This window comes from Antrostomus carolinensis, unplaced genomic scaffold (assembly GCF_000700745.2).
Source record: "Antrostomus carolinensis isolate BGI_N321 unplaced genomic scaffold, ASM70074v2 scaffold34064, whole genome shotgun sequence".
Classification (NCBI taxonomy): domain Eukaryota; kingdom Metazoa; phylum Chordata; class Aves; order Caprimulgiformes; family Caprimulgidae; genus Antrostomus; species Antrostomus carolinensis.
The window spans coordinates 1,562-25,697 of NW_010310662.1; the positions used below are offsets into that span (position 1 = coordinate 1,562).

The 24,136-nt window shown below is 40.3% G+C and overlaps 1 protein-coding gene across 1 annotated transcript; it reads left to right on the forward strand.

Moving 5' to 3' along the window:
• Positions 1–417: 417 nt before the first annotated feature.
• On the forward strand, positions 418–23,397 carry LOC104523801 (platelet-derived growth factor D-like; the record flags this gene model as incomplete). Its single annotated transcript, XM_010166495.1, has 3 exons — positions 418–619; positions 11,266–11,480; positions 23,263–23,397. Coding segments are annotated over 3 exons (552 nt in total), but the record flags the coding sequence as incomplete, so codon positions are not given.
• Between the last annotated feature and the right edge of the window lie 739 nt (positions 23,398–24,136).

Genomic DNA, 24,136 nt, shown 5'->3' on the forward strand with positions numbered 1-24,136 from the left:
TGTGGATTTACCAACAGAGCTGGCAGAGCTGTGAAAGCACCACTCCAGCATTACAAGGCACCTCTGTTCTATGGTCATGGCCATCACAGTGGTTTCAAAAGACATTTCCATTACATCTTTGCATATGTGAAAACTGTCATCCCCTTTGAGGAGTGGGTGTGCATGTTGGCAGTTCAGCAGTGGCAGTGCTTCCACTCCTGCATTTCCTCTGGGATTTGCTTGGGAGTTCCTTGGTGTCTCTTCTTGCAAAAAGAAAACACAGGCATAACAAAGCCTGACCCAGATAAGGACTTCAAAAGATGGCCCAAAGTAGCTGTTTCAGTCAATCATGAGACATGTTTCTTCGTAACTATTTTCAATTGTTTTAAGTGGTGCTGTGATTTATTCCAAGTACACTGAGATGTATGTCACTCTTAGGGGGTATCCTATCCCTCTCCATCAGTGACTGACCCTACGCTCACGGCAGACGCACTGGATCAGACCATTGCTGCATTTGACACAGTGGAGGATCTGCTCAAACACTTTAACCCAGACTCCTGGCAAGAAGATCTTGAGAATTTGTACACAGACAGTGGCCACCATTATCGAGGCAGGAGCTACCATGACAGGAAGTCCAAAGGTAGGAAAAGACACTATATATATACTTTGGGGCAAGACCAGGATATTCCTTCACTTCTCATAGAAATGTGCATTGGTCAGGAATGAGATCCTGGTGCTCACGTTCCTGTTGGAGTCACAGGGTGAGGTACCACCTATTAAAACCAGGGTTAAATCATTTAATCATTAATCATTTAATCCTTAATCTGACTGAGTAGGATCTCACCTGAGAAATCAGACTGAAAACTGCCCATTGTTATGATGAATTCACAAATAAAAACATAGGCCCATGTGTAAAGGACAGATGGTTCTCAGCTTCACCCTCTTAACCACTGCTTTGTGTGTAAGGCATGGGGCTCCTAATTACCTGCACTATCATCCTCCTTTAAATACCCTGCATAGGGAATGTTCTCTGTTGTATGAGGAATAATCACTTTTATCACATTCTGCTTAGAGAAGCATCTGGTGCAGACACCTGTATGTGCAGCTGGTTTTTTAGGATGTGAACAGCTCACTGTTTTTCATTATGTTGGCAAGGAACATTATTATGGTTTAACATCTTTGTCTGTAATCGAGCAAAGCACACATTTCTGGGTTATGTTTCTTGTTTCCTTCTGTTAGTTCAAATCATCCACCAAATGGTAAAGCAGAGGGATGTTAAGCTATCAGTACAAACCCATAATGATAAAGAAACACTATTTAGAAGACACAGTCACCTTTAGGACAACCATGCACTGAAGGGCCTGATGATATTGGCCTTCATGTGCAAGTACAGATCTAGAAGGGCTGTTAGGGTTCACCAAGATGACAATTGCCATAGTTTTCACAGAACATCTGGAGTGAAATATTTTATCTTGTTAAAATTCCCTCCCATTTCCAAGTTATGTATTCATATGCATTCTTCTTTATAACTTTAAAATTATAATGTCCAAATTACAGTTCTGATTCTGTGCAATCTACCATTTATTTGCATCTCAAATCCCATCCCCCCTATGTTAAGCATGTGCTAAGCAGGGAGAGAGGATTTTAATTCTACATTTGTAACTTGCTATCAAATGATGAGGCTTTAATCTTAAAAGGAATATATAGGCTGCATATATATTAGAGAAAGTAGTGTTGAGGAGTGTTCCCAGACCCTATAACCAAATCACCATATTGCTAAATTGTCAGCCTGGTCTCTGCTTAGTTTTGGCCTAGGCCAAGTGTCATTCTCCCAGGTCACTGCTGGGCATGAACCAGGAGTTGGGAGTGGCTAGCTGCCATTCCTGGTGGGTAGTTTGCACGTGGCCACCTTGTCTTGGAGAGTAAGAGATAAAGGGTAAGGATGTGGGCTGTCCCATGGCTGTTGACCTTTGTGCAGGAGAATGACCTCAGGCACATACAATGTATTAGTAGATAGATGCACAGCCAACTTGGCCTACGGTTTCCAAGCCACATTGGCTGTCTCTGTTTTTGGGCTCAGAGCTTCAAAGGAATCTGCAATAAAGCCCTGAGCACCCATCCAGTGGAAACTGAACCCCTTTACTTTGTTCCCTTTTGGCATGTCAGAAATTCCAGGCAACCACTACAGCCCATGTTCTGTGAAAAACATCACCTAACTGCTGCTACATCACTTCGGAGATCAGTTTGATCTCACTTAGGGGTCTGTGACACATGATCTCTGTGTCCCTTATTTCCAGACTGGATCTGGCACCGATAGATATGTATACAAAAGAAATAAAGGGTCCGTTTTGATTTTAGTAGAAGCTGATTAGAAACCTGTGTCCTGTACTGGTTCTGCTTTCGTTAGATTGTCAGATTTGGCCTAGTACCCAGTATATTTAAATGACCACATATATATATATATATATAAAAAAAATAATATTTGCTGCTTTATTGATGCTGATCACATAGGCTAGAGGTATCAATCTGATTTGGTAGTGCTTGGAAAACTCAGATGCATTAAGTTTCCTCCATTTAGTATAAATGTAATTCAGCTTCTTGCGTAACTAAACACTGTAAAAAAACATAAAGAGTTTTCCAGTTATTATTTTAACACTTGATTTATTTTAATAGGATAAATTTTATTGGTTTTTTGGTTACAGGAATACAAAAATAAGTTTTATAACAGTTTTTTCTTTTGTCTTCATACTAAGGGCTAAACTCCCTGACTGCTAGCAGCCCTCTGGACAAAGTACCTCACCACAATCAAATCCTTAGAAAATTTCAGTTAAGAATTTTAATTCAGTCATAAACTTCTGACAAGATTAAAGGCTTGAGTTTGGCTGATATCAGGACTAGGGAATAGTTTTAACAAGTCCTTAAACTGGAAATGCTTGGTGGCTTTTAAACAGAGATACTGTGGATCTCTGAGGACTGTTTATAGGCACTGGGATAACCTTGCAGCAAAGAGAGCAATTTTGTCATTATATCATCATTTATTTCAGCTATCTATCTGTTTCTACTTCCAGGTGGGGTTTTATTTTTTATCTTTTTATCCTTTATCCTAAGGATTAAAAAAGCTGATAAAAACAATGTGATGTTAATCTCTGATTATCTTTCACAGCATTTTTAGAACATACCATATAAATGGTATAAATGAATCACTAATGATTTCACTCCTATCCTACTCTCTGTCCAAAACAAATTGTGTCACAAAATTGAGCTTAAGAGGTTTAATAACAATTCGTTTAATAACAATGCTGGTAACAGGGATACGTGATAAATGATATTTAAATGTTGTGGGTTTTTTTTAAATTTAGCAATCAATAGTGAGATGAGACCACAAGTCTTCAAGGAATGTTTCTGCTGTCCATTGCCAAACAGGTTCCCAAGATCAGGCAGGTTCAGCCATGTCCTTAACAGTAGTTTTTAATTGTCACTGCTTAAAATGGGCTAGCAAGAAGCTAAATTTTTCACTCAGGAATGTAATTTCTCAGGGATTTGCAAACAGTGGCCAATAAATTACCACAAAAGTCCATGTACACCTCCTTGAAAGTTTCTGGGATGGCTGCCAGCATGTTTAAGTGCACCAGACAGGGAATACAGGCATCACAAATGCTGAATGCCCGCTCATTCACAGCAAATGTGAATATTCCAAGTAGATGGGATACTTTCTGAAATAGCTGCTAATTTAAAGTATCTCCTTTACTTAAAAAACAGGATATTTATTCCACGCTGCTTCAGCTGGGAATCAAATCGTCTATTGTGTGCAAACTACACGCATTCATCCATTTCACAATCTAATTCAGATCTACATCTTTACTTTTCCCCCTCTGTGACAAATGAGACTTTCCCTCATGCTTTACGTGACAGTATTACAAGCCACTGCAGTGAAAGTTTTCTTATTAAACCTTATTTTTTTTTTTTAAATGCTAGTGAAACAGTGTATTATTTATCACTGAAATAAGCCAATTGATTTCAATGAAGCTATGTCCATTTACAACACTGATAGTTTGGCCTGCTTTTCTGCTTGACCCATACCACAGCTGATAATTGGTTTGCCAGTCTATAATAGGCCTATATATTATGAACCTTGTTTCATGTGGACAGTTACAATCCTACAGAAATTCTGATCTCTCATTCCTCTAAAATAATAGTTGTTGTATTGAGGACATTTGTCTTGGCGTTGTGATTCTGTAGTAAATCTAAATTGCAGCGTCTTCTCCCCAGCTCCCATGAGAAAGACTTGGACAGCTCCCAGAGTTTTCAGGTATATTTAACAAACTGCTTATTTTGGTATCATTAAGCATGTGCAGTGGAACAGTGAAAACTATCAGCCATATGTGTTGAAGACTAAAAGCCACAGGGTCTGATCAACACTCGGTATGGAGAAGAATAATTTCATCAGTGTCAGTGCATTTAGGTGATTTACTCAGTGGAAGATATGACTTTTTATCATATGTATGGGACTGCATTTTCCAACTCAAGTTCAACCACCCCATAGCTTCAGTCAGTTACAGCACTGCTCTGAATGTCTTTGACCACTTGTACAGAACCTCTGCTCTGCCTGACACAGCCCTGGCATGCACCTTTATGCTAGTGGAGCATGAATGCTGGGGTGAAAGGGTTCAGTAGATTCACAGGTCTTTGGGAAATTCTGTGCTCTATAGGAGGAATTTTTTAAAGCAAAGAGTCAAAATTAAAACAGCAGCACAACAGCCTTTGTTATAAACTGTAAGTCATGCATGAAAAGGGATGAGAGTCAAACTGGGACTGAGCTCTGGATCCCCACTTGACACACAAAACTGCAACCACACTGCAGCTTCATCCCTTGCTGACGCACAAAATATGAACAGGGGCAAGCTAACAAGTGCCAGCCCCTTTCATGAGTATATCTCTTTAGCTGCCAAAAATGGCACAAGAGTTAGAAATGTTAGCAGAATTGGCACTGATTTGCCTGCCTTTGGCAAGAGGCCCAAGGAGATGCAGATTTCTGCTTGACATCCAGAGAAGGATGGTCGGTGGTTAGGAAGTCTCTTCACCCACTCTCTGTATAATGTGGGCAAGTCCCTTCAGTGAGAGTTAAATATTCTAACATCTTTCAGGATCTAAGCCTTATAGTCAGCCTACATACAAATGGTTCTTAACATGGCCTGTCATCAGTATAGTCTGGTGCTGTCATCCTGAAATCTGGTTCCACACATTGCATAACAGAATAAAATAACATGAAACCTTATCTGTCCATGTGGATAGTGATGTCAATACCCTTTCAGGAAGGACAGCAGACATATAGGCATTGTGGCAGTTTAGTACCAATCATAGATTAATAGACTAATTTTGGTTACAAAGGGCACTCTGTGGATCATCTTATCCAAACCTCTGCTCAGTGCAGGACCAACCTCGAAGTTAGATCAGGTTACTTAGGGCCTTCTCTAGTTACATTTTGAGTATTTCCAACTGGAGTAATTCCACATGCTTTTGGATAACTTATCCCAGTGTTTGACCACCCTCATGGTGATTAGTATCTTTAGCTCTCACTGAAATGTCCCTTACTACAACTTGTGATTTTTGCCCCTTGTATTTTTGCTATGCACATCCAAGAACAGGCGGGCGCCATGCTCTCTGTAGCCCCTTTTAGATAGCTGGAGATGATTATTAGAACCACTTTTAGTCTTCTTTCCAGACTAAACAAATCTGGTTCCCTCAGCCTCGCTGTGGCTGTTTTGGACCAGCACCTTAATCATCATGATCACCCTTCACTGAACTCTGAGTTGTTCATCCTTCTCTTCTGCTGGAAGGGGCTCAAAACTGGACACAGTACTCCAGATGCAGGTTCACAAGAGCTGAATGAAGGGGAGTATTCATCTCCCTCATCCTGCTGCCACATTATTCCTAATGCAACTCAGTGTGCAGCCTCTGTTACTCGAAGGCAAACAGCTGATTTGTGTTCAACCTGCTGTCTACCAGGATGCCAATGTTTTTTCACCAAAGCTTCTGTTTAGTCAGTGTGTCCTCAGGCTGGACAGTTGCATGGGGTTAGTCCATGTCAGGCACAGGAGTTTCAATTTGTCATCACTGAGCCTCACAACGTTCTTGCCAGCATGTTTTTCCAACCTGCCAAGGTACTTCTGAAAAGCAGCCCTGCAGCACATGGACAAATTTCCCTAATGAGATGTCAGACTTGCTGAGGTTCATATAATTAGTGAAGATCTCTAGTAGTATCGACCCCAGCATTACCCCCTGTTGAACACTGCTAGTAACCAGCCACCAGTTGTACTTGGAATTGCTGACGATGTTGCTCAAGTCTCTTGAACCTTCCGTTATCTACCAAATTTGTAGTCTACCTGTCCCATTATATCTCAGCAATTTGGTTGCAAGGATGCTACGGATCACTGTCAAAAATTGACAGATGCTCTACTGCTTTCACCTCAGCCAGCCAGCCAGTCGTCTCATAGCAGACTTGCAGGTTGGTCCACCACAGTTTGCCCTTGGTAAATCTATTTTGGCTGTTCCCAGTCATCCTTTTGTCTTTCATGTGCCTGGACATTGCTTCCAGATTGATTGACCCCTTAATTTTACCATGGGCTGAGGTTAGGCTGACTGCTCTGCACCTGCCTGAGTCCTTCTTGCCTTGCTTGTAGATGACCTTGACATATGGTATAGGAATACTGTGGCAAGGTGGCTACCATCTCTTACACCTCAGCTCTGGTCTGTGGCTAGTGCATGAAAAAAAGTGTCAAATGTTCAGATATGGCAATGTCAGGGTCATGTATGAATTTCAAAGACATAAAGTGTTAAACGAAACCCTAACAGTCCTCCTGTCTTTATAAAATGAATCAGTGACGAGCAGCACAGGATTTCTCTCCAATCTGTAAGGCTATCCCTTCTGAATAACACATGGTATTAGCTGCAGTCCCTGATTTCAGTGCTTACCTATGATTAAGATCAATGTTTCAAGGTAAGCACATGCCATAGCACTATGTGAAATGAGGATGGATTTCACAGAATCACAGAGTGTTAGGGATTGGAAGGGACCTCAAAAGATCATCTAGTCCAATCCCCCTGCCAGAGCAGGAACCTAAATGAGATCACACAGGAAGGCGTCCAGGCAGGTTTTGAATGTCTCCAGAGAAGGAGACTCCACAACCTCCCTGAGCAGCCTGTTCCAGTGCTCTGTCACCCTCACCGTAAGGAAGTTTCTTCTCAAGTTTAAGCGGAACCTCCTGTGTTCCAGCTTACACCCATTGCCCCTTGTCCTATCATTGGGCATCACTGAGAAGAGCCTGGCTCCATCCTCCTGACATTCGCCCTTAACATATTTATAAACATTAATGAGGTCACCCCTCAGTCTTCTCTTCTCCAAGCTAAAGAGACCCAGCTCCCTCAGCCTTTCCTCATAAGGGAGATGCTCCACTCCCTTAATCATCTTGGTGGCTCTGTGCTGGACTCTCTCAAGCAGTTCCCTGTCCTTCTTGAACTGTGGGGCCCAGAACTGGACACAATATTCCAGATGCGGCATAGGATTGCAGAGGGAGGAGGGGGGCAAACACTGTACCCCACATATCCGGCTTACTGCTCCAGTACATCTTTTTATGTCTGCCTTGCCTGTAAATTGAATCTGATGCAGACATTTTGTTATAACACTTTGAAGTGCTTTGCATCCAGTATACAGAATGTTTTAATTCTAGTTTTAAATTAAGGACTCCAGTGGTTTCAGTCCTTGATAACTAAAGCAGCAGGATTTCACACCAATCACACCAAGGCTCGGTTACATTTTAGTCACAGCAGTGAAGTGATGCATGAAACTGACTGCAGTGTAAAATCTCATTGTTATATGGATGAGGAAATGGACTGACTCCAGACAGTAAAACAATCCCAAGACTGGGAAAATGCATATCGAAGCTTTCAGCAGAGAGTTGTTCAGAGCAAAATGTGTTCTTTTGTTAGGGGGCTGCAAACCATGATCTAAAGCTGATTAGGCAATGGGCAGTGTTCTTGGATGTCAGTGTGATGCTACCAGAGTACAGTATAAGCTGTTCATAGAAGACTTTGCATGCTCACCTTATCACACCAAGCACTGGATTCCTGTAGAACAGAGTAAAAAAGAGCATAGGTGTTTACCTCCAGATTAATTTTTATGGAGGTTGACTTGTGTATCTCTTAAACTCTTTATTTAGTCTTTCCTTCTCTACTTGAAGTTATTTATTTTCATTATTTCAGCATCACTAAAATAAGACCTTTCTGCTATTGTATTTGCCTATTTCAACTTGGACTCTGATACCTGAGATATGGCAAAGTGCAGAAAATTCACATCTTATCTGATAACACTGGGGTTCAGGGTCTCAGAAACTGCTAATAAGCCAGGATCAGAATGCCTTGAGTATGATAACAAGGAGAGTTAATGCAATTTTCCATTGGAATATTTCCCGTAGGTTTTTCAAATATAGTTCATCATAGAAAAATACACTAAATAAAATTTATTTTGCTGCTGTTGGATTTCAGAATTCCTGAAGAATTTATCCAGAGAAAGTTTTGAGCTCTCATTGAAAACAGCTGATATTTTCATACTGCATAGAGAAAAAAATTATCCTAATTATCTGGTAATTCCCTCTGATGCTTTGAGCAAGTCAACAGCTCTCCGCAGTATTGACTCAGCTACAGCCTAAGAGACCCTGCAAAGACTTCTGAAAGTCACCCAAACTAGGCTTTTGAAGGCTAGTGAGCAAAGCCTTCCCTCCAGTGAAAGCCCTTTGCCAGGTCACCCCTTGCCATTTAAACTGAGCAGCTCAAGTACTGAAGCTAATATATGTAACGCTGTGATGGATAAAATATGCTCTCTACAGGACAGCCCCCCCCAACCCCCCGTTCCTTTAAATGCCAGTGCTTCCCCTCTCTTCCAGTCTCATTATAAAGACTCATTTCTGTGTTGATAATGCAGCAGTGATAATAGGTATCAGCTCAATGCAGGAAGGAGGACTGTTAGATTTGTGGGGAAATTTCATCTGTGATAGAGCAAATTTTGTTCAGTGCCCAGGACCTCTTCTCCTGAACGTAGATGTCAGTTCATGTCACCTGAGTCTGGGCCCTCTTTAAAGACCAGTTTGTTACTTTCCTATGTTAGCTCAGCTGAATTAAGCCTTTGAGCATTTTATTCTAACTCTGTCTAGTGATGCACCATCAGCAAATGCTATCCTAGTCCGTGGCAGCCTGTCCTGATAGGAGCCTGCTCATATCAGTACCCATTCCTCTGCATTACTGCAGATGTTACAGGCTTTCCCCTCAAGAAATCTCACTAATCATGAAGGCAGAATATTTTCTGCCCTCTTCTTCCTTTGGTTAATTTTTCCTTCACATCATTTGGCTGAAATGATTAGTAACCTGTCACCTCTTTGCTTTATCAGTAAGCAAAGCTGATAGCAAAGGTCCTGATGAGAACATTAGGAGGAGTGGAAAACACTTCTTTGTGAGAAGGATTAGCCTGAGACCCTGCAATGAGAAGGGGTGGCTCTGGAGAATGACAACGGAGAAGAAAATACAATCTGTTAAAACTAAAAAATCAATATTCCCTGGACTTCTAAGTCCTGGCTGTGGACATTCGGAGTGTATTTTTCTCCCAGTGCATGAGTATAGCAGAAGCCCCATTGATTTTGTGCTTATATCAGGAGAATGATCTATACCTCTTTTGGAGAGATGCTAGCTCTCTGAAGAGAACCACTGAGATTTCATGGTGAAATGTATCACAATTGCTATAAAATCACAATTTATCTGCTAAATTCCCATTGACTGAGATAACACCTTGCCAGAACACTGAAGCTGCTATGATTTTCTATAACAGCATTTGTGACATTTACGTTCCTTTGCCTCTTGCATATCTGCCTTGTGAATATCTCCAGGCCAGAATGTAAAGGTGCATGATATTTACAAGTCAGAGCTTTTTCCACAGTTTGCTTTGTGATGTTGACAAGGACTGAGTCACAGAAGTATGAAGTGTCTTTGCTGGAGGTTTTCACATGTTTATATTAATGCTCAAGCATAGGTGGACTAAGGACCAGAGATGGTATTGAACTATTAAGCATGCCTATAAAAATCGGATATGTTCACGAACTACGCTGTTATCTCAGGTCTCATTTGAGCCATTTTTCTGTTGATGTTTCTATTAGCAAATACTGTTTGGGGTGGGTACTCAACACAAGTTTACATGTCCTCTAGTCCTGAATGAATTCTTGAGCTTTTGAACACTTAGTTGGTGGACTTAATCCTGTGGAAAAGAAGAAAACAGATAAGGAGGGAAAAATAAATCAGAAAACTTGTATAGAAATAAAACTCATTAAGTTTGTTACTTTTATCTGTGTTGCAAATGTGGAAAATATATTTATGGAAGGGCTTTTTCTTTTTGTTTTGGCTTTACAAACTGAAGCTAGAAACAGCACTTAAACTCACTGTTGATAGCTTGTAAGTTATTTTTATGGCTGGCTTTACTACTTGTTTACATGACACATCTCACAGAGTTACCAGATATTTAAACATCAACCAACTACTGGCATTCAGTGAAGCTCATTAGTTTTAATTGTATTTATTAGGATGCTGTCTATCAGCTGAAATTAATATTACTCAGATTGATTTCTCCATCTGAAAGAGAGTTATCTAGTCTCTATCCATAAACAATACAGACAGGCAACTTGAGAAAGCAAGTCATGCCACCTGTCCTAAATGCCCTTGTGAGGAAGGGATGAATCACTCTCCAAAGACGTTTCTCTTCTGACAGCAGGAAGAGCCTTGTTTAAAGTGTTTGCCTTTTGTATGCCTGCAGCTAGGCAAAAGAAGTTATGTCCATAATAACAAAAACGAGTTCATCATCCAAGTAAGTCAGGTATAAGCAGAGGGGGGAACAGAGCAACAAAGGTGAAATCTCTTACCCAAGGATCAAACAGATCAGTGACAAAGCAAATAAACTAACCAGTCTTCAGCTTTCAGGCCAATGTTTTACTGCAAGCCTTGCCTTCACCTTCATAGTCAGTGTGAGCCCTGCTATGGGAGTCAGTGAGAGCAGGATGAGAGCCTGAGTGGCCACCTGTAATGATTTAAATTTGGTGGGTTTGTCTTTATCTGTTCAGAAAGCACTGCTATACTTCACATAATTCCCAACCAGTGTCACATCACTTTGTGTTATTGACTGCCTGAGGAGCAGTGTAGACCAGAGGAATGTCCCGCTCAGACCTTACTAATGAAATTTCTTTTGCATTGCAGTTGACCTGGACAGGTTGAACGATGATGTGAAACGTTACAGCTGTACTCCGAGAAACTACTCTGTCAATTTAAGGGAGGAACTGAAGCTGACAAATGTAGTTTTCTTCCCCCGCTGCCTCCTTGTCCAGCGCTGTGGAGGAAACTGTGGCTGCGGGACTTCGAACTGGAAATCTTGCACGTGCATGTCAGGGAAAACAGTGAAAAAATATCATGAGGTATTTTTTCTCTTTTCTTTGGTACTTCTTTTGGGTATTTATTGCTTACATGGATTATAAAAGCTTTTCTCAGATCCATGTGTTCTGCTTATATTCATGATCATGTTATATTGATCATGCTATATCATGTTATATTATTGCTATCATTATGCTTTATAATGTTATAGTATTATTATCATGCTTATATTGTTTATCATGTTGCATCTGTGGTGCAAAAATCAACGGGCAAAAAGATCACTGATCGCAGTGAAGTGTCATAGGCAAAGATGCTGTCATCTGAGAGAGACCGGAGTGTTTAAGTGAATGCCCCGTGTGGTCACCACTCTTCCTGGGGTGAAGGATCTGCTTAGGCTTCCAGACAGGTTCGAGTGGCCTTAGATTGCAGCCTAGACTTAGATAATGGCATTGCTCTTGCTGCCCATGCTAGATACCAGCTTGGTACCTCATGGAGCAGCATTCATACCTTTCACTGCAATGAGCCGCAGAGAAACGCACACCCACACAGTGAACCTGCAGGAAGGCCTGATTTTAAATAAGTTTAATATTAATGTCTTTAATGACACAACATCACATAGTGATTTGCATTTGGAAGTGGTGAATGAGCAGAGTGGAAGTAGCTTGTATATGTATTAGAAAGGGGTGTTAACAGCTATTTATGGCTAAGCTAATTTAGAAGTTGGAGAGAACTTCTGCCACCTCTCTGTGTGGATGCTTCTACAGCATCTTTGTGAACTTTGTTCAAGAAGGAGGCTTATGTTGGACTGATTTTTCCCAGCGAAGGACTGATACAATGTGAATGTATATATCACTGGAAATATTATTTTTAGTAACACAGAGACATGTGTTCTTTAAGACATTTGACTGCACTTCCTCTTGTTTTGTGCTATAACTTTTAAACTTATGACCATGCTTAGAAATGACAATTAAGTCACTAGTAAGCTCTCTTCCCTTCCAAATTTATTACCTGTAGGAAGCAGCTGAATCATTTGGCCTTAGCTTTTTTCCCACTCAGTAAATTTTTAGGAAGGCAAAATTTTTGTATAAGAGCAAAGTCCATTATATTTATTTTTAATCCATTCAGAACACATTTAGAGATGAAAAAAAACCAAGGAAAGAGCATTTTCTATTGTTGCCTCTAAATCAGTATTTCCAGACATGAAGTGAACATATCTAGGAAAGTTACTTGGTATTACCTATCAATTGTCTGAAAGTAGGTAACTACTTGCCATGCTGACTTAATTTCTGACTCGTATCTCTTATATGAGTCTGATTTACCACTTGACTTAAGTCTCAAGTGAAAATGAACTTTATGGGCTTTAAATCTGGATGTGAAGTGGGCTCATACCATAAGGCATTAATTTGGGAGACCTTAGGGCTGCGATAACAGAAAACCATTGAAGGTCAGAACGTTGCCTCGCTGTGAGCGGTGTGGTTACTCTTTTACAAGGTAAGAGATCTTTTTCTCATAGTTAACTGCAGAATACAGCATACTCCACATCAGCTAGGATAAGCAAATAGTTAATATTCTATCTAATTTTAAACAAGATGCAGGGGATGACCCTAGTAATTACAGAGCAGAAAGACTTATCTCAGTGGTAGAAAAGTTAATTGGAAAAAAAATTAATAGGTATAGAACACCTAGATGACTATGAGCTGATAAAATGAACTCAGAATGCCATATGTGTGAATAAATATTTATACAGCACCACAGCGTTGTTCAAGAATGCTAAAAGACCTGGCACCTCCTTCAGAGAGCAAACAGTCGACCACAAGATTAGACATGGTTTAGAAGCTGGTTAAGAGATAAAGAGAAAAGAGGTGGAAGAGATGAACAAAATTCTACCTAGGAAGTAGCTACCTGTGGGTGCCCCCAGCACATGGATTAAGTGTTATTTCATGTATGATCAGTCTGGAGCGAGATGGACAGAGGGATGGCAAAAAGGACAGCTAGCACAGGAGATAACATACTTTAACAGCAGAGAAGGCTGCGAAGGATTTCAGAAGGCCTGTGTAACTACTTATAAATGCAGTTTAGAAGATCTGCAAGCATTAGGATGAGTAGTCTCAGCTATTTATTCATAGCACTGGGTGTGCAAGGAGAGGAGGGAGAAACAAGGGGTGGAAGTTGGACTAAAGATTGAGTAGTGAAGAGCTTCAGGAAAACAATTCCTTAGTGCAATGGTGATAAGAAAAAACAAGAGACAGTCTTCTGCAGGAACAGAGTTGAACAGGTAATAACACAGCAAATATTACAGCGTGGATAACTTGGTGGGGTACTTATACTGGGTTTTGACTGCTTATGATTAGAAGGGTACAGGCAGGAGTAGAAAAGATATATAGGTATATATATATGTATATATAAAGGTATATAGAAGCAGAAATCATATCTCAAAAGAGATACAGGAGAAGATACACATCAAAAACATTTGTAAAGTGTCTCAAAAGTTTTGGATAATTTTCTTTATAAAAAACTAAGAATAAGAGAGGACACAGTGAAAGACAGAAAATTTGGTCCTCCTAAATAATCTTTTAGTTAAGAAAAGAACAAGGGAACTAATTTAAAATTATAAAAAGGAATTTTATTTTTTTTGCACAGTAAATCTATATGGAATTTCAACCCTTAAATACGAGTGGTGCATAGTTCAGAAGGATTCTGAGAGAACTAGAAGTAAAATATAAACTGAACAAACCTGGGTCATGTCTGTATCAGAACTTAAGCCCACTATTCATAGAATCATAGAATGGTTTGGATTGGAAGGGACCTCAAAGATCATCTAGTTCCAATCCCCCCGCCTTCAGCAGGGACACCCTCCACTAGATCAGGTTGCTCAAAGCCTCATCCAGCCTGGTCTTAAACACTTCCAGGGAGGGGGCATCCACAACTTCCTTGGGCAACCTGTTCCAGTGTCTGACCACCCTTACAGTAAAGAACTTCTTCCTAATATCTAATCTAAACCTGCCCTCTTTCAGTTTAAACCCATTTCCCCTTGTCTTGTCATTAGTAGCCCTTATGAAAAGTCCCTCCCCAGCTTTCTTGTAGGCCCCCTTCAGGTATTGGAAGGCCGCTATGAGATCTCCCCGGAGCCTTCTCTTTTTCAGGCAATGCCTAGGAAAAAATGCTGATTATAAACATATTATCAAGCAGTTTTGGTGGTTTTTTAATCAGATATTTGGTAGCATCTGGTGCTGGTACACTAGACTATCACACTAGCCAGGTATTGGTCAGAACCAGGATGTTACAACTTATGACCTCCCGAATTAATCACTAAATTCAGGAAATTCAATATTCACACTAATACATCACTGCTAATTTATTTCACTACTCTTTTGTTCTCTGAAAACTGTATGAACTCAAGACCATGTTTCAGCTTTAACATTAAAGGACTTTTCTAAGTTTAAATTTATACTTGATCCCTTAGGGATGAATTAGTAGCTCAAGGAGTACTCCCAAAGTGGCTCCCATTAACATGAGTGGAAGTCATGCAGAGATATTCACATATGACATACTAAAGACATGTCCATTAATTTTAGTCCAAAATATTTTTCACTTTATTATTATTATTATTAGCCACGCACAGCTAATCAGTTTTATTCTTTATTCTCCTTTGACACTTAACTCTAATTTTATTGAAATTCCTGGCAGTAAAGGCACTGAGGAGGGGCCTCTCAACACGCCAGTTTTAGAAGCATGGAGCTGGTTTACTCTTTTCAAAGCCAATTTGAAACCCACTAACCTTAACCAAAAAGCCTTTAGTTGCATAACAAAGGACAGAGCTTCACACTTTATGAAAACCCCAGCACTGTTAATTTGGTTAAAAATCTGTTGCAGGATAATGTAGGGCAGATTCAAACACAAGTGTCAATTACTTTGATTTACTTGCAAAAGACACCAGAAAGGAAGTATAGGGTAGTGGAGCAAAGAAGGTGTTTGTAGCAGCTGAAGCTAAAGACCACTTCTCTTGCCAGGCTGATTTTGGCTGACCACCAATCTGGAGCTTCATCTACAGAGCTCCTGGGCTGACCAGAGCTACTTGTCCTGCACATCGATATGCTTGTCTTCAGCAGTAATAATCCAACTAGAAATCACTTAAAAGTTGTCTGACATTTCTGAGCTGTCCAGTATTTCTAGGTGAGAAAGACAGGCAGGAGAATTTTCCAGAAGTGATGGGCTCCCTTTTGGCTTTGTGCTTGCAGTGCTAGAGTAGTTGTGGGGACACTAATGCCCAAAGTGTTTGTTAAGAGAGAGGCTTCTAGTCCTGAGAGATTTCAAGGTTATCTTCTCCTTATGCTTTTATTGTTTCTTAGTTCCCTCTTAGTTCCTATTCAAAGCCTCACACTGTACTCATCACCGAGCACTCCCTCCTGGTATCACAGGTCTAATAGCTATCACGTGTAGCTTTTAATTTCCCCAAGCTGTGAGTGCTGCTCCGGTTCCCTGAACAGACTGTACAGCTCTTTCCTATCATGTCCAATTGTAAGAAGTAATGCAATAGCAGGGAAAATGAGAAAATGAGAATTCCACGGTAAGGGGTCTCTTTTCCTTTATTGTCCTGGGAAATGCTAATAATGAGTTCTCAGGTCTTTTTTATAACCTGGAAGTTTGCTGTAACTTTACCAAAATACTCAGCAGTTTCCAGAAGTAAACGGGTTCATAACTTGAGTAAACAGATAGTTTTAGGAGTGGGGTTTTTTTGCAGGAGTCTTGTGATGCTCTGTGGTTTTCCAGAGCTTCTGGGTTTGCTTGCGACTGGAGCTCATGGGCAGATACTCATGACTTAATACATAGTGTCATGAACGCTGCAAACCGAGCAGGCCAAGTGCTGGCAGTGTCTCAAAACATCTCTCAGGCACAGCCAACCGTAAGTGATGCTGAGTTATGTCGCAGGGCTCCGTGCAAGGAAAAAGCAATACATGGAAATGGATGCAGCACACCTTAATCAAATTCTCACATCTACTGCTGTCTAACTTGCTAAAGGGGAGCTGAAATGAAAATGTGTTTTCCATTGCAGTGCATTTCTTTGGAAATGCCTGGAGCTGCTCTTTAAAGAGAGGGGACTCTAAATCTGATGATTTCCCAGCCCAGAGGAGGTGTGGGGGAACTCAGGCCAGGATTCAATGCAGCTCAAGCTGCAGCTGTGCCATCTGCCCAGCACGCACAGACCTCAGAGAAACAAGAAATCGGTTTCCCCATCTCATTGCTGTAACCGATGAGATGTGAAATGAGTTTCCATGAGGAATAAATGCACTTAAGGTAGCAACCAGAATTTGTCAGAGTGTATAAACCTCCACAAACACAGTGCTGAGCAACACTGCTAAAAGGTATATAAGGAAAAAACCAAAGTGGTGAAACCTGATTGCATCTTGTACCTACTTACTTGCCTCTGCTGTAAAGACTGATACATTTTTCAGTGTCTGTATGGTGCTTCTTACCCCCTCCGTCCCCCACCTTTTGAAGTGTTATACCACCGTTCAAGTTTCATATTGTCTGAAGCTTGCCTAGTGCCTTCACAGGACATACATGCAATTAATTCCCAACGACAAGGTTTAGATTAATGTTAGGATAGCTACTTCATAACCTCTTGCTGCCCTGAGAGAGGCAGCAGGTACCTCAGAGTACCTACACAACAATAAGTCTTTACACAAGTTGCTGGGGCATAGAAACCAGCTTCAACTGGACCCAACATAGTAAAGGGAAAACAAGACAGTAGGGAATATTACTGGGGAGAAAAGGATGGGGGAGCAGGGGAGAAAATAAAAAGGTGACGTGGTACTTCAGGAAGACAGAGGAGTTGTTGCAGTGGAGTTAAATGTAACTAATACAATTTGGTGTTGTGGGGGCTTTTTTCTTTTTTTCTCTTTTTCTGTCTTTTTTTCGGAGAAATTAGAAGCAAACCTTAAGGAGGCACTTGAGAGAGCAGACAATAATTTTCTCCCTGTCTGTATGCACATGGAAACATAAGATAACTGAACAAAAATTATACAAATTCTGCTGATACAACAAAGGAAATTTTCTCAGGGATTAAAAAGAAAATCATCAAATCAGCATGCAAGGAATATGGTTCGATTGTTGTATGTTCTGGACTTGATAGTACATGTGTAAAGGAGATAAAAGGTTGTTATGCTAGTAAAGGCACAGATTTAACCTGACAAAAGAGTTAATGCATAGAAATATACAAGAAGCAGCAATGGGATTTATTTGGAATGCAAATACAAGGAAACAGAGTGAGTCAGAAATGACTGATAGGTCACAGGATGAGCAGAGAGAGCACAGAGGTGCAACAAGAGAAAAAGGTTTATTTTTTACTACATGAAAATGAAAGTTTTTGGGATGACATCTGAAAGTCAAGCAAGTGAGACATCCAGTGATACATGCCAGGGCAAAGAGGAAGGGGGAACACTTGTATCTGGTCGGTGAAAAAGCAATAGTTGGAGCCATAATGCGTGACAGGATCACCAAAAGCGAGGGTCTTGTTGATGTCACATACGTCAAAAGCATCGTAGCTTCAATGACTGTTTCAGATGCCTGAGTTTTAAGACAATTAATTTTTTTCCGATGTTTGCTGTGTTAAAACCAGGTGTTTCTTATTCATTCAAATAAAAAAAATAGAATCAATAATCCCATCTACATTTAATAATCACTTAGTTTTAATGTTACCGCTGATCAGCAAACACTCTTTTTTCTTGTTCCTAGTATCCTATAATTATCTCTGGTAAGAAAGAATACAGCTTTGGGTCTATGTCGTTATTTTAGGCTATGTTCCTACTAGAATAAAGGTTCTTAAATTATGATCAACATTCCCATAATTCTTGGTTTCTTATTCTCAGAGCACAGCTAAACTGTGTGTGACCTTTGGATTAGATAACTTCTAAAAATTGTGGAGTAAGATTTTTCATCTGTATCAGAACTTGGATCTGTGTTTAATGTTTTGCACTTATGATGCTTCCTTTTTCATGACTCTCAGACAAATATAATTTGGTTTGCGTGCTAGAATGATGGTGTTTTTAGATGAGCAGGAGGTTAGATAATGCTACATAGCAGGATTTTAAAATATATTCTGAAAAATACAAATTTCACTCTCCAAAATAGCATCCAGAGTTGCTCTCCGTCCTCTGTCACTCGAATATGAAGCTGGTAAGCTGTAGTCATGTTATTGATTATCTGTGGTCTTCTTAATTAATCAGAAAAAAGAAAAAAAAAAAGAAGAAGAGATGATTTTTGAGTGAGGCTTCAGTTTTCCCTTGGTGTTTAAACTACTGGTCAAAAATTTAACAAAGAATTTTACAATTGTTTCTAATAAATAAAGTAAGTGATAATAAGTGAAAAATGGCTATGAGCAACTGGATATCCTCTTTTTATTATTATTTTTAGGAAGTGTTGACTGGGTTTTCTATTACTCTTTTCTTTTTATCAAAATAAATCAGCCATCATGGACTGTTGTGGCTGAATGTTGCCTGAGTTCAAAGGAAAATGATACATGTCTAAGACCATCAGCAAATGCTGGAGGGCGTGGTTCACCTCATCTGGCTCTAGCCATGTAAAGCTGCAAGTCCAGCCTTTGGACTCCTTTCCTAGTTGTCAGAGTTAGCCCCACCAGAGGTGGGTGTTTCAGGTGAATCCTTCTCTGGGGTCACCTCTTTGTTGCTGCTTCTAGTGGAGAAATGCTGGGTATGGGCCAGGGTGAACAGTTTATCTCCAGCTGGGTCCTTTCCCCAGGAGTCATCACTGCTCTGCTGTCCTCCAGCCCTGATCATGAAGTGCTCTTACAGATCTTCCGAGATTAGAGGGGCTGGTGGGCTGTCAACCCTAACCTTCTGTGTTCCACAGGCCACTGGAGAGCACCCTGCTGCCCCCAAAGCAAGACTCAAACTTGTACTCTATATAACTTCTGGAAAGGCAGCCATTTTCTGATGTCCTCAAACCAACTGGAAACCCCCTGGTTCCTTGGAGGGCTGTCCAGGTCATTAGTCAGCCTGACTTAAACAAGTGTGCCCTAATTCCAGTTTGAGTTTTTCTGGCTTCAGCTTCGAGATACTGTTTTTTGTGATGGCTTTGCTCTCTCATTTAAAGAGTCCTTCAGAAGCTGACATCCAAATTCAACGTGCAATCAGTGAGTAGGATGCCTGGCAGGGAAATGCATGCAAGCATTTTCTTTATATTTATTTCCTTCATCACTAGTCCCACAGAAAATTACGCAGTGGCCACAGTTACCTTCCCTTGAAACCTCTCAGGTGCTCAGGCTTATCTACAAAGTAAAATGCCATCCAGGGTATTGAAGTGCTCCTATGGATCTGTCTGCAGAAGTGCTACAAGGCCCTGATACGCCTCTTTGTGTTACTTATAAACACCAAATCCAGCTCAGAAGCTAAGTAAGTCCTCTGTCTTGATTTTTTTTTAATTGCTTTAATAGTTTTATGACCATAATTAACTCAGTGTTTTATGAGGAGAATATGTCCGTAGTTATACACTCTTTACGAAGCAATGACCTGAAGAGCTGAGGTACCACATTTTGATTAGTAGTGACAGATATTGCTCCTTTAATTTGAAAACCGTGAGGTTATTCTTCTTTTTGACCCACACAAAACAAGCCTTTTGAGCATTCAAGACCTCCCTCACATCCATATTTTCTTACAGCTACTGATCCCATAAAAAAAGAGAGCAATAAATTGTCCTGAACAAAATTTCTTTGAGCTGTTTTCATTAATTCGGTAGTTCCTCACCTTTAAGGACCTGACCATGTAATGAATAAACAGCAACTAATTTCAGAATAAAGAGTTTTCTTTTGACTATGGTGGTCATCAGAAATGACCTTACTTCCTGATTGTTTTCAGTTCCCTTGTATTAAGCTGAAACTAAAACTATTAGATGGAAGCTAGATGGAGAGCTTTGAACATCAGTTCTGTGATCAGCTATTAAAGCAGTCCAATTTCAGCTGTGTTCAAACACTGCTTTCCTGTCTTGTCTGGGGAAGTGGCTGCCAATTCATTTTTCTACTCTTATCAGCAAAGCCCATATACTGTGCTCATGTTTCTTAATACAAAACACAGGGAAAATCCCCAAGCTGTCAGGAGGTCTGTTAGCTTAAATACAGCCCATGTCTTTGCTCTCATCCCATTGCTTACTTTCATTTGCTCTCAACTGAAAAAAGCTGATCTACCTACCCATGATCTTGCAAAATGCCAATCATCTGAATTTTTCAGATTTTGAGGAAAGGCTTCTTTAAAAAAAGAATTATATCATGGTTCAGCATCAGCAGCTGTAATTGATTTTAAAAGTATGTTTTCTTTAAAAAAAGCATCTTTGAAGACAGTCTATTTTCAGCTCTGTAATAATCGGAGCAACCTGATTGGGTTCAGTTCCTCTGCGTTTTGGATGACAGTGTGGTACAGTGAATTGTCCTGGTGTCCATCAGGATTTATTGCATATATTGAGACAGTCAGTGTTTGAAATTAATTCAAATCCATTATAATTTTGTTACTTTAAAAAAAACCCTACATCTCTGCATTTCTAATAGGGAAAAGTAATTATATCTTCCCAACATTTTAAAGCAGCACATTCGTACCTTGCTTAGGCACAGTCCTCCTCTCAGTATTATGTAGGTTAAACATAAATTTTATAACAAAAAGGAGGACAGAATAATAGACTGTGTTCAGTGCTTATAATTTTTGTTATATCCTACAGCCTTCCTACCCTCTAGGCATTAATGATAGAGAATGAATGGTCCCATCCCAAAGGCTGCTCACCTGCCTGCCCTTCCCCACCCGCTCTGGACAGCATCCATGGTTAACCTTTGGCGAGTCATTCACTTTCTTTTGGGAACTTTTTAATTCTGTTGAAATCAGTAATACTTTGTTGATCTGGTATGCAGCCCCTCATTCCCTCTCTTTCCTGAGACCATCTCAGTTCTTGTATGGTGTTGCAGGGCAGAAGTGTGGGTGTTTCTGTGGTTGAGACACTAAAGATGTTTAGGTCCCACTTCCCACTTGACCAGTGGCTTTGGCAAACCATAGACAAGACAGACTTCTCTCCATCTTTTGAACACACAAGACAAATCTAGCTGAGCTAGCAGGCACTTGGCCAAGCTAGCATGAGTCACAACAGCCTGCCAGGAGGTGAGACATGTTAGCTCTAGTATCTTACCAGTGCACAACTCGTTTCTGGACTCAAGTATTTGAGGCCACAGAGCAGAACTGGCCTACCTGTTCACTGCCAGCTGTGGAGCTGCAGCCTTGCTTTCTCCATGTCCTGCTCCCCATCAGTAAATAAGTGATTTCAAAAGGGAAAGGACCATATAATGCCACTGGTAGTTTTTCTACTGATGTGTTGCAGAGCCTTGAGCAAATCAGTTTCACATTTTCCATCTATACACGTTTGACAATGATGCATATCTTTCTGTGCAATGTGCTGTGAGATTTGGGAAGAAAAATGATGCAGGAGAATTAAAGTGTTTTTAGTCTAAACTCATTTGTTGTACCTAATCCCAACTAGTATTTGAGCTTCAGGGCAGCTACTGGAAATTAATATCTCTTTTGTTAAACTACTGTAAGCCCATCAACAGCAAACTAATGAAACAAAACAGGATTTCCTCCTCTCAACCTGCCCTACCGTGCTAGTGGGGGTACAACCTCCTACACAGCAACTCAATACCCAATGGTGGGATCAAAAACATCCCCTGCAAACCACCATCCTTCTCAGCTTTTTCCAGTCCATGGCTTACATACTTACACTATCACAGAAGATTAGATAGGATGCAACATAATGGCTGTTTTCCACATATCCACAAGACCATTTTCATGGAATCATAGATTCATATAATCATATGGGTTGGAAGGCAGCTCTGGGGGTCATCTAGCCCAATCTCTCGTTCAAAGCAAGGAGAATTTTGAAATTAGGTAAGGTTATTCAGGGTCTTGTCCTGTTAATTTTGACTACCTATCTTCAGGGTTTCTGCAGCGTTTCTGGGCAACCTGCTCCAGTGTTTAATCACTCTCAGTATTTTTTCCATATACCCAGATAGGATTTATTTTGTTGCACCTTGTGTTCTTTGCCTCTTTTTCACCTTTCTTATAACCTACAACCCTCTTTTTTAGGTGTCTCAGGATTAATTTGCCTAGACAGAGTTTTTTCAGAAGTCTCTTATATGATGTATACTTCCCCAGGAAATATGTATTTGTTTGTTTATTTTCATATTATTCAGAGTAAATTCTTAAGAAATTACGTAAAATGAGGCACAGATTTTTAGGACAAGCCAACAAAAGTCAGATTGCAGAGAAATTCAATGGGATCTGGCACAAATTTTGCTCAAGATCCATTCGTCTCCTTCTGCCTCCCACAAGCATTTCATTTTTGGACCAATTCTAATGATATGTGCTTCAGAAATTTCAGATTGCATTAAAATATCTTCCTTGTTCTTTAGAGCAGAAATACTATACAAGTGAGAAAAGGGATAGAGCAATACAAATATATATGGGACTGCAGAGACAAGCCAAAGGAAACATGCTTGATAATTCTCATGCAAAGGAGCAACGCTGGACATGGTTAGGGAACTGCACAATATAAGGATACCTGATGCAGGAAATAATCCAATCTGTCAAAGCTCCAGGATAAACAGTACCGCAGGATGTCACTGAGTGGAAAAAAAAGCTGGAAGTAAACAAAAAATGTGTCCAAATTAATGCTGGTCAGGGCCATTAAGGGCTGTTGGTGGCCTCATTGCCCTAGCACTGTCATCCTGAAATCTCTAACAGTTTTTTCTAATCAATGCATTTCTGCTGATGTTCATAGGTGCTGAAATTCATCCCTGAGGCTGGGCATCCCAGAAGAAAAGGCAGAACCAGGAACAACATGGCCTTAGTAGATATACAACTGGATCACCATGAGCGTTGTGATTGTATCTGCAGCTCAAGACCACCCCGATAAGTAAATAAATAAATGGAAGAAAAAAACCAAGACACATTAATCGCAGTTTACTGGACGTTTACTTTTAAGCAGGATTGCTCTGAGGACCTTTACTCATTAATCATTTGAACTTTGCTACTAGCCTGCCTTTACAATTAGCAAAAATGATCGCTGTGTTTCAGCATAGCTGTGCTGATTAGTGCCATGGCAGCTATACAGGTATATCATAGATTTGTGTGTCAGCATCCAAGAATATATGATTATGGTTATCTGTAGCTAGATTCTGAGGGTTGAGGTTTTCAAAGCTTGCTTATAGTCCTTAGGCACACAGTGCCAACTGCAATTAAACACCAGTTGTGTAGTTATTTGTGGTAGCTGACAATGAATTAGTGTTGTGTTTCTATTTCTCACTGACCAGTTCCTACACTCAAATTCTACTGCCATTTCTACCTGCTCAGCTCTCCTGACAGTCAGTGGGGTTTTGTGGGTATAAATAAAGAGAGAATTTGAGCCTGTATGAGTGTAAAATGGTTTGTCCCACTCTTGAGAGGGAACTTTCCAGCCTTCTGGCTCAACAGAGTGACATATAATGAGGAATATCTGTCACTACATGAAATAATGCACCAGTGAAGTCAAATCTCACTGTTCTTACTCAACCAAATTGTGTGCTGAGATTAGTAGATACTTTGCATAAGCCAGAACACTGGTGATGGTAGGAGAGTGCAGAAGCTGGTATTTTTGCCATGGTGACTCCTTGGGA